This window comes from Raphanus sativus, chromosome 6 (assembly GCF_000801105.2).
Source record: "Raphanus sativus cultivar WK10039 chromosome 6, ASM80110v3, whole genome shotgun sequence".
Lineage (NCBI taxonomy): Eukaryota > Viridiplantae > Streptophyta > Magnoliopsida > Brassicales > Brassicaceae > Raphanus > Raphanus sativus.
In genome coordinates this window covers 3,360,724-3,376,362 of record NC_079516.1, presented here as the reverse complement: position 1 = coordinate 3,376,362, position 15,639 = coordinate 3,360,724, and the positions used below count along the sequence as shown (strand labels likewise).

At 31.5% G+C, this 15,639-nt stretch overlaps 1 protein-coding gene and 1 long non-coding RNA gene across 2 annotated transcripts; one reads left to right on the top strand and one right to left on the bottom strand.

The window, feature by feature from the left end:
• Positions 1 to 4,889: 4,889 nt before the first annotated feature.
• Positions 4,890 to 6,259, top strand: LOC108831245 (uncharacterized). Its single transcript, XR_008936028.1, has 3 exons — positions 4,890 to 5,151; positions 5,224 to 5,543; positions 5,632 to 6,259. It is a non-coding gene; the product is annotated as an uncharacterized LOC108831245 (long non-coding RNA).
• A 1,058-nt stretch (positions 6,260 to 7,317) lies between these two features.
• Positions 7,318 to 9,922, bottom strand: LOC108831243 (developmental protein SEPALLATA 2-like). Its single transcript, XM_018604805.2, has 7 exons — positions 9,388 to 9,922; positions 8,719 to 8,800; positions 8,475 to 8,536; positions 8,292 to 8,391; positions 8,113 to 8,196; positions 7,830 to 7,984; positions 7,318 to 7,695 (listed from the first exon to the last, which is right to left on the bottom strand). Exons 1-7 carry the CDS (start codon positions 9,570 to 9,572, stop codon positions 7,596 to 7,598), a joined length of 768 nt encoding a protein of 255 aa, XP_018460307.1. The 5' UTR covers positions 9,573 to 9,922; the 3' UTR covers positions 7,318 to 7,595.
• Between the last annotated feature and the right edge of the window lie 5,717 nt (positions 9,923 to 15,639).

Here is a 15,639-nt window from a genome sequence, read left to right as displayed (position 1 = left end):
AATCCTCAACTATCAACTCGAAAATGTGTATGCACTTTAAGTCATTCATGAGAATATAAGAATACACAATGGTTTCTTTAGGGAAAGAAAAACTCACATTGGCACCAAGACCCCATAAAAGCCTGCAAACATTTTATTTGTAAATTAGTTTTTTTTTTTGACAAATTGTAAATTAGTTAGAAGTTACTTGAATGCATTTAAGTGTTGATTCCAAAACTTTATGATCACCGCACCAAAAACTAAGAAAATTAAATAAATGCAAGCCGTAATCTTAGCGTTTGTTGTTTACCAAAAAAAAAATCTTAGCGTTTGTGTTTGACCAGTTAAAAAAATGAAAAAGGGAAATAATGTTGGTAGAAAAAGGAACACTAACGATCAATACTCCCACGAAAAACAAAGAAATTTGTGTCGGTGCCTCAGTGTCTTAAATGAGTCACGCGTCATTGTTTCATCTGGGGCATAGGCTGTCTCGGCACTAGAGTTCCGAGGGGTAAACATAGCTTAATCGCATAAGCATAAAAAAATGATTAAATACTAAAAAAATTAATTAAGCTGCAAGAAAATTTAAAAATTTATGGAATAACAGAATATATACTAGATTAATTAAAATAATTTATTAAATGAAAAATAAATATCAATAATTTAAAATAATTAGTAGTTTTTCAAAAAAATACCTAAAATCTATTTAAAAACACTTTCTTTTGTATTACAAATATTTAGTTTATTTTTAATACATTCTAATAATAAATTGACATCCTTATAGCATATTTTTATTTACAACATACTTTATTTATCATTACAAAATTTATTGCTATTTATTTAAAAATTTTTAAAATGATATTATCAAATAATTTAACAATATAAAAGTGTTGATTTAGTCAATAATCAACTAAAACTCACTTTTCATTTAAAGATTTTTTTCATATTTGTTTCTGCAAATGCGTTTTGGATTTTTTTCTTCACTCCGCAATATTATCATGATTGGTAAAATATCAATACTATTAATTCTTTAACATGTCCAATTGATATGGGGTTATGTCCAATTTAAAAAAAAAACTGATTTTTATATAACTGTATCTAATTAATAGATGTTATATCCGTATTATTTAAACCAACCATAACTTTTACTTTTATTCCTATATTGTAGGATCCACTACTCCTATCTTAACTAATCAAAATCCACGTTTATATAATACATTTGACCATGTAAAAAATATAAGACATGTTGGACTATAAACTGTAACATATTTCGCCAAAAACAAAATGTTAAACTACAATTACAACGTGTAATATACTTTACAAAGAATGTGACTATATATGATACGTTCCTTATAGTTTATCCATATGTTCAATTAAAAAAGTCCAGTATTATTTAATTTCTTAATGGGTTTTAATAAACTTGTCTAGATCAAATATGTTTGATATATATATTTAAAATGGTTACTGATCCGTCTTTAAAAAGGATGAATATATTTTTTGTTCTATCTTTTTTTTTAGAAATTTAATTTTATATTTGTGTTTTTAATCATATTTGTATTTTCTTTGTATAATTTATTTTTAATGATTAATAAAGAGCTTTAATAATGTATTAAAATAGTTGGACTACACATAAATCAGTACGTTATGTTGTTGTTTTAATAGAATAGCTATGCACTGATTTTAAATACTTAATGATTTTAAGAATATTTCAGAGACCCAAATAACTAATATATTTGATTTTTGTAATTTTAATTTCAATATTAATATTATTATAAGTATACTTATAACTAATATAAATTTATATGTTTGTATACTTATTCGGTTTTTGATGCGGGTCTGATTTGATATTAGTTTTTCGGATATAGCACTTTATAACTCATTCGAAAATATAAGACATGACTACTTAGATCCACAATCTTGATTTTCGGGTCAATTTCGAACCATTTTGTGGATACAAATATTTTTTTACTAATTACGTTAATAACTCAAAATGTTAATAAATGCAAGAAAAACGTAGCTTTAGTTTGTTCATATTTGATTACATATTTTAAATTTCTATCAAATAGAGTGCATATCATCAGTAATCAAAATTATTTCCATTAGAAACTTATGTTTACAATAATTTTACAAATATCTTATAACATTTAAATGTAGATACACAAGAAAAAAATTAAAATTTATATCAAATAAATTTATTAATTATCCACCTCTTACATTGGGTCAAAATTTTACAAAACTCACTTCTAATTGCATGACGAATTATTATGTGTAATAATAACATTATATATTTTATTATTATTATGAAATTAAATCATGAAATTTAGTGAAATATAATTTTATCTATTAATTACAATTTTATTAGTAAACAAAATTATACTATACTTTGTTATTTTCTTTAAATTTTGTTTAGGAATAAAATACAAAATTAATGTGTGAAATGGCTATGACACAAGTGTATAGTTATGCAACATCAAAAATTCAATAAAATTCTCAAAACCTCTTACTATAATTTTTAAAAAATTTATACACAAACATATAAATTAGATTTCTTTAACATATAAGAAAAAAATACAGAAAAAAGTTACAAAGAAACAGACGTACAAACATATGATTACAAAAAAACAAGTGTATGCCGGGGTCAATTTTTAAATTACTATTATTTTATAAAATATATTCTGATTAAGATTTATTTACAAATATGATTACAAATAAAAATATAAATATGAAATCAAAGTTTAAAAAAAATTTAAAACATAAATATACCCGCCCTTAGAATCTAATCAGAATACTATTAATTTTGGATCATGTCCCATTGATATTAGTTGAGTCTAACTTAAAAAAACAAAAACACTATATATAAAATAACTGCTAATATGCAACTGCTGTACTTATATTAACTATCTATTAGCGTAACTTTGGTATTCTACAATCTCTCCTTTTGCTTTCCTCTAATATCGGACCCAATACTTTTTTTGGTAAAAAGAAATATATTATTTTATTTGATGTAAGATAAAATGCATGTATATGTTATTGTGATAATAAAAGAATATGATCATCAACTGTCCGAGTACCATAGATATATAATTTTTTGTGCACTCAACTCTTCACCTATGGACCAAAGAAAATGAATCAATACATTAAGAACCGTTCGAGTATATAGATCATGTCTAATAAAGTAAGAAATTTTTATTTTGGACGATTGGGGTATAATTATTCTTGACTAAATTATGTTAGGTAACTACTAAGTAAATATAGTATATTGCAAACTTTAGGAATAAAGTTTTAAATAGTTATTTGGATTGATTGCGGGTCAAATTTTTCAAAAAAAAAGGTTTTAAAATAGTTTCTGAAATGCATGTGACACAAGTGTATAGTTATGCAATTTGATATATTGAATATAGTCACCAAAATATATTAATTAAATTAATTTAACACTAATAATAATATTGAAAAAACACAAAAATAAATTAAATTTTATAAAAAAAAGTTAAAACAAAAACTATACCCGCCCTTTGAAGGGCGGATCAAATCTAGTTGCGTTTAAAATGGAATTCCGCCATTCCGCATGGTTACTATTTAAACCAAAGATTCGTGCCGATAAACGCGCTTCTAGTGGGCGTTGGATATATATTTAAGCAGCTGAATTAGATAGAAAGCCCACGTAAGTTCATGCAAATGCAAACAGCACTTGAAGTTTTAATAATACCCCAATAGTAACCCAATTGTTCGAATTGGGCTTTGGAGTTGATGATATTGCTCCTATTTAGACATCAATTGGTGAGGAACGTGATCATATATGTATGGTGTCCATGTCCTGACAGTTGTTGCTGTAGTTATTGGTTGCTGTCACTAATCACATATGTGTTTTGTTTTCATATATCTTGTCAGACATATTCCATATATATATATATATATATATATATATATATATATATATATATATGCAAGATTGAATAACCCTTTCCGCCTTCTGATAAGATAGCAATCCCATCGACCAACGGAGCAATGAATGAATCTATACTATAATGAGGGAGTTGGGGCTTTCCAGCGCGCCACGTCAGCAGGTATGTGGGTCCATTCTTTTTTTAACAAATGGGCTTAATGGACAAATAAATGATTGGGCTATTATAGATCTGGCCCAGAATATCGGACTCTTCGTTTAGATTAGGGAAATGTTCGCGGTCGTCTTCTTTCAGATGTTTCGTCTTCGGGCGATGTCATTTGTTTCAGTTGATCTTTATGACAACGCAATTCCTCTGATGGTGAAACGCCTCCATCTCCCGTAACGCCTTTTGAAGACTTATATATATAGAGTTCTTCGAGTTAAGCTTTCATTTTTGCCCTTTTCTTCTACTTCTTCTTTCAGCCCATCGTTTGAGTCTCATTCTCTGTTTACGAAATGGCTTCACCAGATGCTCACTCGCTAACCCCGCGCTGCCTACGCCACGTTCAACTCTCTCCGCCTCGGAAGAACCAGTCAGTCCATTGTTGGTCGGCTCATCCGCTACTGGATTCCCGGAACATCAACAAAAATGGATAGTTCATGGGGATGGATAACCAATCTTCTCATCGATGAGCTGGTGAGTTTTGTTTAGTACTTATTTGATTGGATTTAAAGTTATTCAACCTAAACACAAGTTATTCTTGATCTGATATGAGACGTTTCTTCATTTTTTTTGGTTTGTCTATTGTTGATTATTTATTTTAATTTTATTTAATCTACAAACAGATTATTCTTTCTTCGTTTTTCTTTTAGTTTGTCTATTTGAGTTTTTTTTACTATATTCAAACTAAGGCACATGCTGTTCTTTGATTAGATATGGAAAACGTTTGTTCATTTTTTTAGTTTTTCCATTAGTTTTTTTGCATAAATAACTAATGATATTCTTTTGTTTTCCTTACAGGGACTCTGTTATTCACGTTTTATTCCCGCAAACCGGCCAGCAAGTACCAAACATCTTCGAAAGCCAGTGCTATAGTCAGATTGGAGCGTTTCGAATTAACACGGTTGCCCCACACGTATAAGATCACCGAACATGAGTTCGTCATCCGGTTCCTTCAAACATGTATTGTTGAGTCCAAGTGGACGCCCCTGTGATCAAGTCCAACAGGTTCTGGTGCGTCGTTTTGACCATCTACAAGTGCTTGCAAACACCAATCTAGAGTTACCAGGTATCTGTCCTCTATCTTTGCGATTTTAGTTTCATCATTGTACTGTATCGATAAAGTTGTTTCCTCTCGCAGACGTTGTGGGTGAGATACGGTCTGTGCAGGGGTCTGATCTCCAAAACGTTGCAGCCACAGGCAGAATTGTTATCTTAATTCGACCGTGAGTTAATTTTTTTTTTTTTTTTGTGATCTTGAGTTGCGTAGCAAGTTTGAAATGGAATATAGTCTATTGTGATACAAGATTTTTAGAATTACGTTTACATGTAACGTCCTCACTTACCAGGTTTCGTCTTGAAGCTGTTGTTGACAATCAGGACAGTGTTACTTTTATAGTCTTCGACAGAGAGATAACGAAACTCATCAAGAAAGAGGTAGCAAGTCTGGCTCTTGAGGAGGTAGGTTTTAACTCGACTATTTCATTTAGACGGATTCTTAAATTATTTCTCTGGTCTTGAATGTCCCACTATACCAAAACTACATCAGATGAGTAGCGGTGGGGGGTGGGGCTACCAAAATGTCTTAAGGAGCTATCTGGAAGTGAATACGTTTTCAGCTATGTGTCACTTCCTAAAATTTCACACCCAACCACCGCACCTTCACCATCTCTGCCATCAGTGACAAGCTCTTCTTTGGCATCTCATGCAGAGGTGTTGGGTGATTTACGTCTTTCTTTGAACTGCTTTAAACTGACACACATGTTCCAGTGTTTCGTAGGTTGGCAGCAGCACAGCTACGGTCGTGGATATCCAATCTGGACAAGCAACATAATCTGCAGCTCAACGATCGATGGGGCAAAGTTAGCATTGGGAGTTGACGAAGAAAATCATTCCAGCATCTGCAGGAAACGAGAAAACCAAACGCCCACGTGAGTGATAGTTTCAAGGCCATCAAACCATCCACCCCACTTGGCTTGGAACTTATTTCAGTTTACTATCTCTCCATGTCTTCCGTACTTTTAACTTCGGCTGCACTTGGATTTTCTGCAAAATATTTTCATACTAGCATTTCAAGTAATAAAGGGAGGAACGTGACGTGTCTTTACCTTTAAAACATTTCATTAACATGACTCACAATAACACTACTAAACATGAAATGTGTAGATTTACGTCCACTCAGATTAACCATTCTTTTATTCCATTTCCTGTAATAAGAATTTCAAACCTCAAATCTCCATTTAAATATTTATACAAAATCTACACTCTTTCTTTCTTTTTTTTGGAAAAAAATACACTCTCCATTTCTTCTTCTCCTTCTTATACATCTCTTTAACTCTTCTCCTTCTTATACATCTCTTCACTCTTTTTTTCCTGTGCACTTCCATCGACATTTTCAATAATAACATCTGTGTTTCTAACATCCCCGCGCTTGCGCGGGGCTCCACCACTAGTCATTCTAATGAGGCAGATGAAACTGGAATGGGTTCCTTCCTTACATTCCTTTTGAAGAAAGCTACCATGACTTCCATTCCATGTGCTATATTATATAATATAATAGAGATCATGTCACAGCAGTTGTTAATTACTTTTTGCTTTTGTTCTTCTTGCAGAGAAAGAAAGATCGATGGGATGAAGTTCCAAATTTTTATCAGGGTCTGTACGCAGTGGAGGAGCTCTGTAAATTTCCATTAGCAGATAGTGTGAACCTCTCAAATGCTTCAAAGATTCAAGATGTCTCGTCCAGCTTGGGTTCGGAAGCTTTGGCCCGCCTCTGTGAAAGTACACTTGGTAATTTGGGAAGAATCCAAGTCAAGCAAAACTAATCAGAATGTGAATTGTTGTGTTTCAGGTAACATTTACTTGATGGAGACGTTACTGATGCGGAAGAAGTATATTAAAAAAAAGCACAAACCCCAAACTCTAGAACAGTTCAGTACTGTTGGAAGTTGTTACTATTTATCAAGTATCATTGAACAATTGGAGAAAAAGTAGTAAACTAGAAAGTCCATTCTTCAGCAGAACTCTCTGTAACATTTTACTTTTCAGGACATAGCACTTTATTTCTAGTCCTGTCTCTGTAAGATTTAGATATTGTAATGATCTGTTCTGTACACTTTAGAATTGGAAATAAAAGCTGGATCTTGGTGGCATTGTGAAGTGTTGTTGAATCTCCGTGTTCCTTTGAGAGTTTATTTAGCGTCTATATCGCAAGCTGTGTCTGCTATAGTTGCTATATTACCACAGCGTTTTGTATTATAAGAAGATAAGATAAAGTAGCTAACCAGATCAGACATCACACATTACAATCCATCCGTTTATATATAAGCAAAAGGTTTCAAAAGGCTATTACAGCTATAGCCACTTATGTCTATAAATCAAAAGTCTTAATTATGCAGCATACATAAACACAAAATCATACTTATTCATAGAATCCATCTCATCCTCATCATCAAGAACCCACTACTTGCATGCTTAAAGATCCTTATTGAGGTGGGGATAGAATTATCACTCTCACAGCATCCAGCCAGGGATGTAGCCGTTGTTTCCTGGCTGGGAGGACTGACCTTGCGCAGTTACAGCCATTTGCTCAGAACACACTGGATGGTTATATCTGTTTGAAATTACCAAAACAACATAGCTTAACAATCACCATTAGAAATCATCCTGAAACAACAGTGTTGGGGGCTTTATCGATCCCAACTGTTAATGGTTTATCACTCAAAGAGAAGTTGTAATTTAGTTTACCCCATTTGCAAAGTGGGATCACATTCAAGAGAGTGGAATAGTCCCTGAGACTGAGACTGAGCCTGATGATGTCCATAGGCAACATTTTGTTGATCACTACCACCTTCCCACGCCCCTCCTATATGGTGACTTCTCACACCGATCATATCTTCCAGCTAAATAAAGCACAACAAAGTGTAGTTTAAGATTGTGAGATTCATCAGACTCATATATAAATAGAGGCTCATAAATAAAGAGCTCATGTAAGAAACATGAGAGAGAGAGAAGCAATTGTATATAGTACCTTCATTGACAAAGCTCTATTGGCTTCAAGCAAGATATGCTCTTTGCCTTGGAGGTCAGTGAGCTGATCAAGCATATACTGCGTCTAGATATGAAACAAGAATTTTCAGACGTTTTCACAAATCTAAACCAGTTCAAGTGTGTTCTGTAGATATATATACAATAGAATACTTAAGTCACCTTGATGCAGCGAACTTGCTTAAGAGAGCCGTCTAGTTGTCGCTCAAGCTGCTCTAGCTCCTTTGAATTCAGAGGTCCAAGGTCCTCTCCAAGTAGATTTCTACACCAACATACACTTACATCAATTCAAACATATATAACTATATGTGTGAACATACAGATTAATGTAGATACTACACATACCTCTGCTGACGTTGCAGATTTTCATATCTACCTTTCAGCTTCAAATACTCTCTGTAGCTATTCTGGAAACAAATGCCAAGCAAAGAGATGTTAATTAATGTTAGACTCATTGACTGAAAGTTTTATTTTTTTGTTACAGTCTGTGAATCTTTAATATTTGAAGCTGTAGCTTTTGTCTTAGTCTTATATCAAATAAAATTAGTTTACTAAAATATGGTAAAGAGTGGTGGAGATTTAATTAAACCTCGAGTTCTTTGGCAGGTTTGTTGTTGACTTCAACCGAACCATAGCTACACTTCTGGTACCTTTCTAATGTCTTGAGCATGCTGAATATCAAAGCATAAAACATAATTAATTAGGAGAAGAACAAACTATTGATTACCAGTTTAGTGACTGAGCTAAGAAACTAAAAAAAATGTTGAAAAGAAGATTTTAGTTGAATTCATAACTGAAAATAGATGTAATTAAATAGCTTTGTGTGCTTAAATATCTGCATGAACTAGAGACTGGTTAATGCATGGATCCGCAAAATTATTCTACGTTGGATCTTTATATACTTTATTGAAATCTGTGAATCTTTAACTACTTTAATGATCTCTAATCAGACATATTAGTATCATTATGACAACTTCTGTAACCTATAGATTTCGGATCTACTAAAAACCCTCTAGAGAAATTGACATGAGAAGAGATCAGATCTCAAAATTCAATCATTTAAAACAGAATCGTCCATCTATAATCAGAATCTTAAGTTCATATCTAAAAAACTGAAAATCAAGAATGTCAAAAGTAATCAAGAAACAAAATCAAGAAAGATAAACGTCACAAGATCTAATTTTTTTTAGAGATTTATACACGGATCTAATCACTTTATCACATATGTTGAGAGAGAAAAGAATATATAATTAATTACTTGGAGGTGCTGCAGAACTCGTAGAGCTTTCCACGGTTGGAGAAGACGATGAGAGAAACCTCAGCATCGCAGAGAACAGAAAGCTCATAGGCTTTTTTCAGCAAACCGTTCCTACGCTTAGCGAACGTGACTTGTCTATTAATCTTGTTCTCTATCCTCTTTAGCTCTACCCTTCCCCTTCCCATTTTTTCTTCTTCTTTTATATATATGTAACCTTATTATTAGGGGAGGTAAATGTTTATCTATATTCAGACAAACACAAACATGAGTTTGGTATTGCTTTTTCTGATGAAAGATCTTTTCTTCCGGACAATAAAACAAAACCCTAGTCTTACAAGAACAAGAAGAGGAGAAGTTTCTGAGAGAAGAGAATATAAGTGGAAACTTTTGCTTCTTGGTTCGGTCTTGATTTGATTGTAGTAGGGTTCTTGTTTATTCTTTAGATCTTTTGTCTGTTCTTTCTTTCTTTTTTTGAAGGGTTGTGTGTAGGTGATGAGATTGTGAATCTGAAGAAAGCTTTTGTATATCTTTTTTTTTTTTGTAAAAGAGCTTTTGTATATCTTTAAAAGCTATAAAGATAAGATACTTGTGCGGATGAGAGATTATTAGGGTTTGGTGATGTATCTGGTGTGTTTCAACTCTCTCTCTCTCTACTTCTTTACTCTTTCTCTGTCCTCCCTCTTTTACAAAAGTTATAACATTCTCACACTCTCTTTTCTATGCGCGTGCTACGGAGATGCCATTGTTTGCAACCAGTTGCTACTAATTAAGAGAAATGGAGTTTATGTTCTCTGATCATAATTCATGCCTATATAGAGATAGTTAGATACTGTATTTCCACTCTTTTAAGTTTTACATACATTACCTAAGTTCATATAATTTTTTGAAACAATGATATATATCCATATAGCTTAACTTACGTGTGTTTATGTATATATTAATTTGCCCATGAAATGGAAGTATTAAAATTGTCCAAGTGGTAAGGCGAGTGAGATTGGGTTTCTACAATAATACGAAAGCAGCTATCATCATTTTCTACTTCACAAGTTGCAGAAAAGCTTCTCATACCTTAATATGGACATATATGTGTCGCATGTCTATTGGCTCCTATCTACTTGACAACGTTCAAGTTTCAGACAAACTTGTTATATTTTCGAAAGAAAACTTTTGTTATATTTTCGCTTTCTTTTATGAATATATATTGTTTGAGAAATCCCTATTAACCGATTTCTAAATATATTAAATCGTTTCTTATAATCAAAAGTAATAAATCTTGTTGGCACTTAATTTTAATACATACGTTAAAATTGAAATCTGCATGAAAAATGTTTGTCCTAAGATTATTACTGTAAAAGCACTAAATTAATAGTGTGGAGAAACCTAACAAGATTGTTAATCTTAAACAACTATAGAGATATAAAATTATATTCCCTCCGTTTCATATTAAATGTTGTTGTGGAGATTTTTTTCGTTGCAAAATAAGTGTCGTTTTCGTATTTCAATGCAGAATTTATTAATTTTATTCTGCATTTTATTTTTCTATTGGTCGAGATACATGGGTAGTGATGTTTTTGTATGGAAAATATGCAAAATTTAATGATTACTTAATCAATGTGCACAACTCTAAAATAACACTTATTCAGAAACATAGAGAGTAATAAACTAAGTGCGTGCACCAAGTTGAGTCAACTGGAATTCAGATTTGAGTTCAGTTTCAATACTAGTTTGGTTACATAGATTATGATCCAACAACCTATAGTTTTATATCAATATTTTATTTATGTAATTGATCACTATATAAACAAAAAAAAATTGATAAAGAAAATAAACAAATTTTTTAGAGAATAAACTCGGTCAAAATTCATTAATTTTTTGTTAAGAATTAGTTTTGGTCACCAAGCTAAAAAATATTTTTAATTTCTGATTTATTTTATGACTAATGCCAAAAATAATACAGTATTTATCTCTACTAAGATCAGAAACTTTTTTGGTTTTTTCCTAGGCTTTATAATGTTCCATCTCATTCCACTAACGAGAGAATGAAAAACAATAACAATCTCTTCCATTTATTTTCTTTACTTATTTTTCATGCGTCAATGATATTACACAGATAATAAAGGTTTGATACGCTTCTTATTCAAGTGATGTGAATAGGAAAAATATGTAGTTTTATCCCGAGACTTTAATCGCCATACAACTCTCAAACTACAAGCATCTTTTAAGTTGAAATAAATTCTTAAATCTCGACTTTGCAAAAATGGATTATCCATTTCATTTGATTCAACAGTTCTGTATTTATTCAATATTTTTATAGTATATCTTACAATTATTTAAATTGTGCCCTTTTGTAAACTAAAGTCCTACAAACCTAACAGGACTAATAATAATTGTTTGAGACAACTCTTATCATATAACAAATATAAACGTACGTGTATGTTTTATATATTGATCAATATATGGTGATATCGAATAGTTACTTTGTTTGTTTGTTTTAGTTTTAAGTCCACATAGTTTTCTGAAAGTAATGTTATTGTCTAAATTGAAAATAACATGTGAGGTTGCTCAAAAAGAAAAAAAACATGTGAGAAATATTTATATCACATGCATACATATAAAATGTATACTTTATTAGGTTTGTTGATTAGTTCTTTATAAAAATTAATGAACCTTTTGAAAGTAGATTTAACTATGTTCTCCAATCTTCTATATTTGGCCATTGCTTGCCAGGGTCTGGGGAGTTAAAGTCTTTTAGGTGAGTCCAGGAAGGGTAAGATATTTTTTTGTTCATGGGTAATATCTGATTCAAAGACACAAATAGTTTTATTTTAATATTGTTGACTAAAAAAATTACTGTTTTGATTTTTCGCTTAATAATTATTATGTTTTTGCACACTCTCGATCATTTTGTTTGGGACAATGAATGCTGAAGCATTTTCTTTAGGATATACGTAAGTCTGACCTCTAATTTTATTGTTACTTTCCACATAATTGTCAATACTCAACATAAACATATGAACGTTGCCTCAATATCCGAATTGCATTTTCTAATACATTGACTAAACATTCTGTTGTTAAAAGAAACAAAGGATTTAAGTTGCAAAAAAAAGTTGCAAAAAAAAAAGAAACAACGATTTATATTAGGGCCTTCAAATTACATACGTTTGCAAGGTTTCAGTACCAAATTTTTCGTACCACGCCTTTGTAAGAATGCTATTACTCAGTAAACAAGTGATATGATTTTTGAAATATTTATTTTCCTTGGGGCAACGAATCTAAGAAGAGCGAGGACCTTAGTCGTCTCAGGTGACGTAGGAAGTACCGTGCATCTATCTATCTATTTATATAAAAGAGAGTTTACTCTCCTGGTGTCTCCACGTAGGCGGACATGTCATAAACTCGAGTCTTGACAAGCCGACACGTGTCCCTCCTCTAAATGCACAGTTTCATTTATTCTGAAAATCGATGGGCTTTTTCTTATGTGTTTACTGGGCTTTCATTTCAATATTGAAAATAGCAAATATCCAATAGGATAAAGAACGACGGCTCCATTCTCTAGCGGCTTCTTTTCAGTTTAGGTTTTCATCTTCTTCTTCGAGACGTTATGGGATCTATTGGTTCATCTAAACTATTAAAACTGAAGTACAAATAAGAATTGACCCTGATTTTTCCTAAACATTTACGAAGAATGCCACTGAGTTAATAATTAAAAATAAACCTAAATTAATTTAGTCTAATTAAATCTAGGTTTAGCCGGATACTTCTCTAACCAAACTCTTCTCCTTCGTCTTCTGTTTGCCCTCATCACTCTGGTAATGGGCTACTCGAAATTAGGGATCCTGATGGTTGATATCACGATTCTATACCCAAACTCTCTTCTCCTTTCGTCTTCATCTCATCAGATTGGTTAGCGGTCATCACTTATTTCCCCGTTTCATCTCTCTCGAGAAACATGTCCTTAAGGTTTATAGGCTTCTTCTGCGATTTAGGGTTAGGTGGCTAAGAATTTAAAGTAGGTTTGTCTAGATTAGCTTGAATCTTCTCGTAGTTATTACGTTTTGGGTTTGGGGTGAAGCTAAAGTTTGATCTGATCAAGAATTTAAGAAACAAGATCTTAGCATTAATATGTATGAAATTACGAGAGATTGCTATGTTTAGTTTTCTTACATTTATAGTTTCTTCCTTGATGATTTTGTTATTACCAATGGACACAAGAATTTGGTTTTGATTATCTTCTATTCAGTTTTGCTGATTTTCCTGACTGAGATTTTTTTTGATCTTTAGATCTTTTACAAGTTTATCAGAAGCTTGGTGCCAAAGAAGTTCAAGACTGATTGGTAGGGAACATCTTTTCTTTTCTTTTTTTTATAAATGTTATTGAATTGAGTTTGTCATTGGTCCCCGAAGCAAGTGTCTTTCCTGCTTCTTCGTATTCATAACTGGTGTCTTGCTTCCAATGAAGATTACTTTCTATGTGATATTGTGGTCCGTTTATTTTGTTGCTGCATCACCAGCTATGGTTTAGAAATGCCAAAAGATTTATTAACACAAAGAAGAGGAGTAATGGAGAGACTGTGACTATGTGTTAATTATCATCTTCATAGATGTCATTTAAAGTGAATTAGAAAAAAATGCAGCGCGTCTTAAAAAAATTTATGACCTTAGGCGAAATATAAAATAAAAACCTTTTTATAAGTTTTTTTTCAACTTTTAACTATTACATTTCTTTAAGTTAAAGCAAAAAAAAATTAGGGTATTAAAAAAATTTAAAATTTTGAATTTTTGTGTAAATTAGGCTTTGTTAATGAAAAATTGAGAATGGTGCAAGATAATTTTTTTTTGTTTTTTATTATATTTAAATTATGCTTAGTTAATCATGACTTTTTACTTAAACAGAAATAGAATTTTTCACTAAAATAGACCTTTTTAATTAATAAAATTAAACTAATTTTCTTTTTTGGACCTATAAATTTTTTTTGGACCTATGGACCCATGGCATTTGCCCATATTGCCATGGGTCAGAGCCGGCAAACGTGGCTTTGCCGTACGACTCTACTGTAACATGTTTTCTAGACCTAAACATATGTAAACCTGAATCAGTGATTTCATCACTTGCATCTAGAATATTGATTCAATCAAGTAAGCCACCATGGAAAACGGGACGAAGAGAGTGAGGGTGAGTTCATGGATCTGGTCGATTTATCACTTTTCAAAAGCCAAGAACACACAACAAAAGTGTCAATGGTAGTTTTTATTTTTCGCGTACGGGTTAATTTGTTTCTTGGGCACGAAGAAAGCACACTTACCTGCATGAAAATGTGGAAAGTTTCCAACAGAATGAAGAATTCTTTGCTTATGGTTGTTTCTTAATGGTCTGTGATTTAAAATTTTGAATATATGTTTGGACGTTACGAATACAGGATGGATGTTAAAAATGTCAGTTTTGTGGTTCTGTATCTTATAGAAGAATACTATGATGTATGTAACAGTGATGAAGTAAACATATTAACAATGATGTCTTTAAAGAACACATAAGATCTTGATAAAGAAGAGAAATATATAGGATGGCAAAGTCATAACAATCACTGATCTCCATGAATGGATTTGATACCAAGACAAGAACGAAGATGAGTAACAGAGAAAAAATATAGACTATTGTATCCATCCATGATACTTTTGACTTGACTCGGTTAGCAACTGTAGACATCAGATTTCCCAAGATCAGACAGGAACATCAATAGTCAATGGCATTAACAGAGAATCCCATAAGAAAAAATATATTAACCAAAACTATTATTTACTATTTAAATCATCAAAACAACTTTAAAATATCAAATCCATGTTACTATTATGATAAAAGATATCTTATCAAATTACCTAAAATTTTATTTTTATTTTTAAAATTTCATCAAAATCGCTCAAATAACTTCAAAACTCACCTAAATCCAATAAAACAAAAAAACACCTTAAAAGCTTCCAAAATATCTAATTTAATACATCCCCCTAAAAATGTTTGAAGTACTTATCGGTTCTCCACTAAATATACAAAACACTGATTTATGTTAATTTTAGATATCTGGTCACATTTTATTTAAATTTATACATTATAGATTATTTGTTGTCCAAAAAATACATTATAGATTTTTTAATTTTTTTTAATTGTGAAGATTTTAGATATTTTTAAATTCTCAATTTTTTTTTACATAATTTAAACGGTATCCGAGTCAAATCCACAATTATTCGAACTAAGTACGA

What these genes read in the sequence shown, in the direction of transcription:
- LOC108831243 (XM_018604805.2), bottom strand. Translation starts at nt 9,572, where the DNA reads ATGGGAAGGGGAAGGGTAGAGCTAAAGAGGATAGAGAACAAGATTAAT. An exon ending in AATCTGCAACGTCAGCAGAG is followed by an intron (nt 8,392 to 8,474) that starts GTATGTGTAGTA and finishes ATGTTGGTGTAG; the next exon opens with AAATCTACTTGGAGAGGACC. An exon ending in AGCAAGTTCGCTGCATCAAG is followed by an intron (nt 8,197 to 8,291) that starts GTGACTTAAGTA and finishes TTTCATATCTAG; the next exon opens with ACGCAGTATATGCTTGATCA.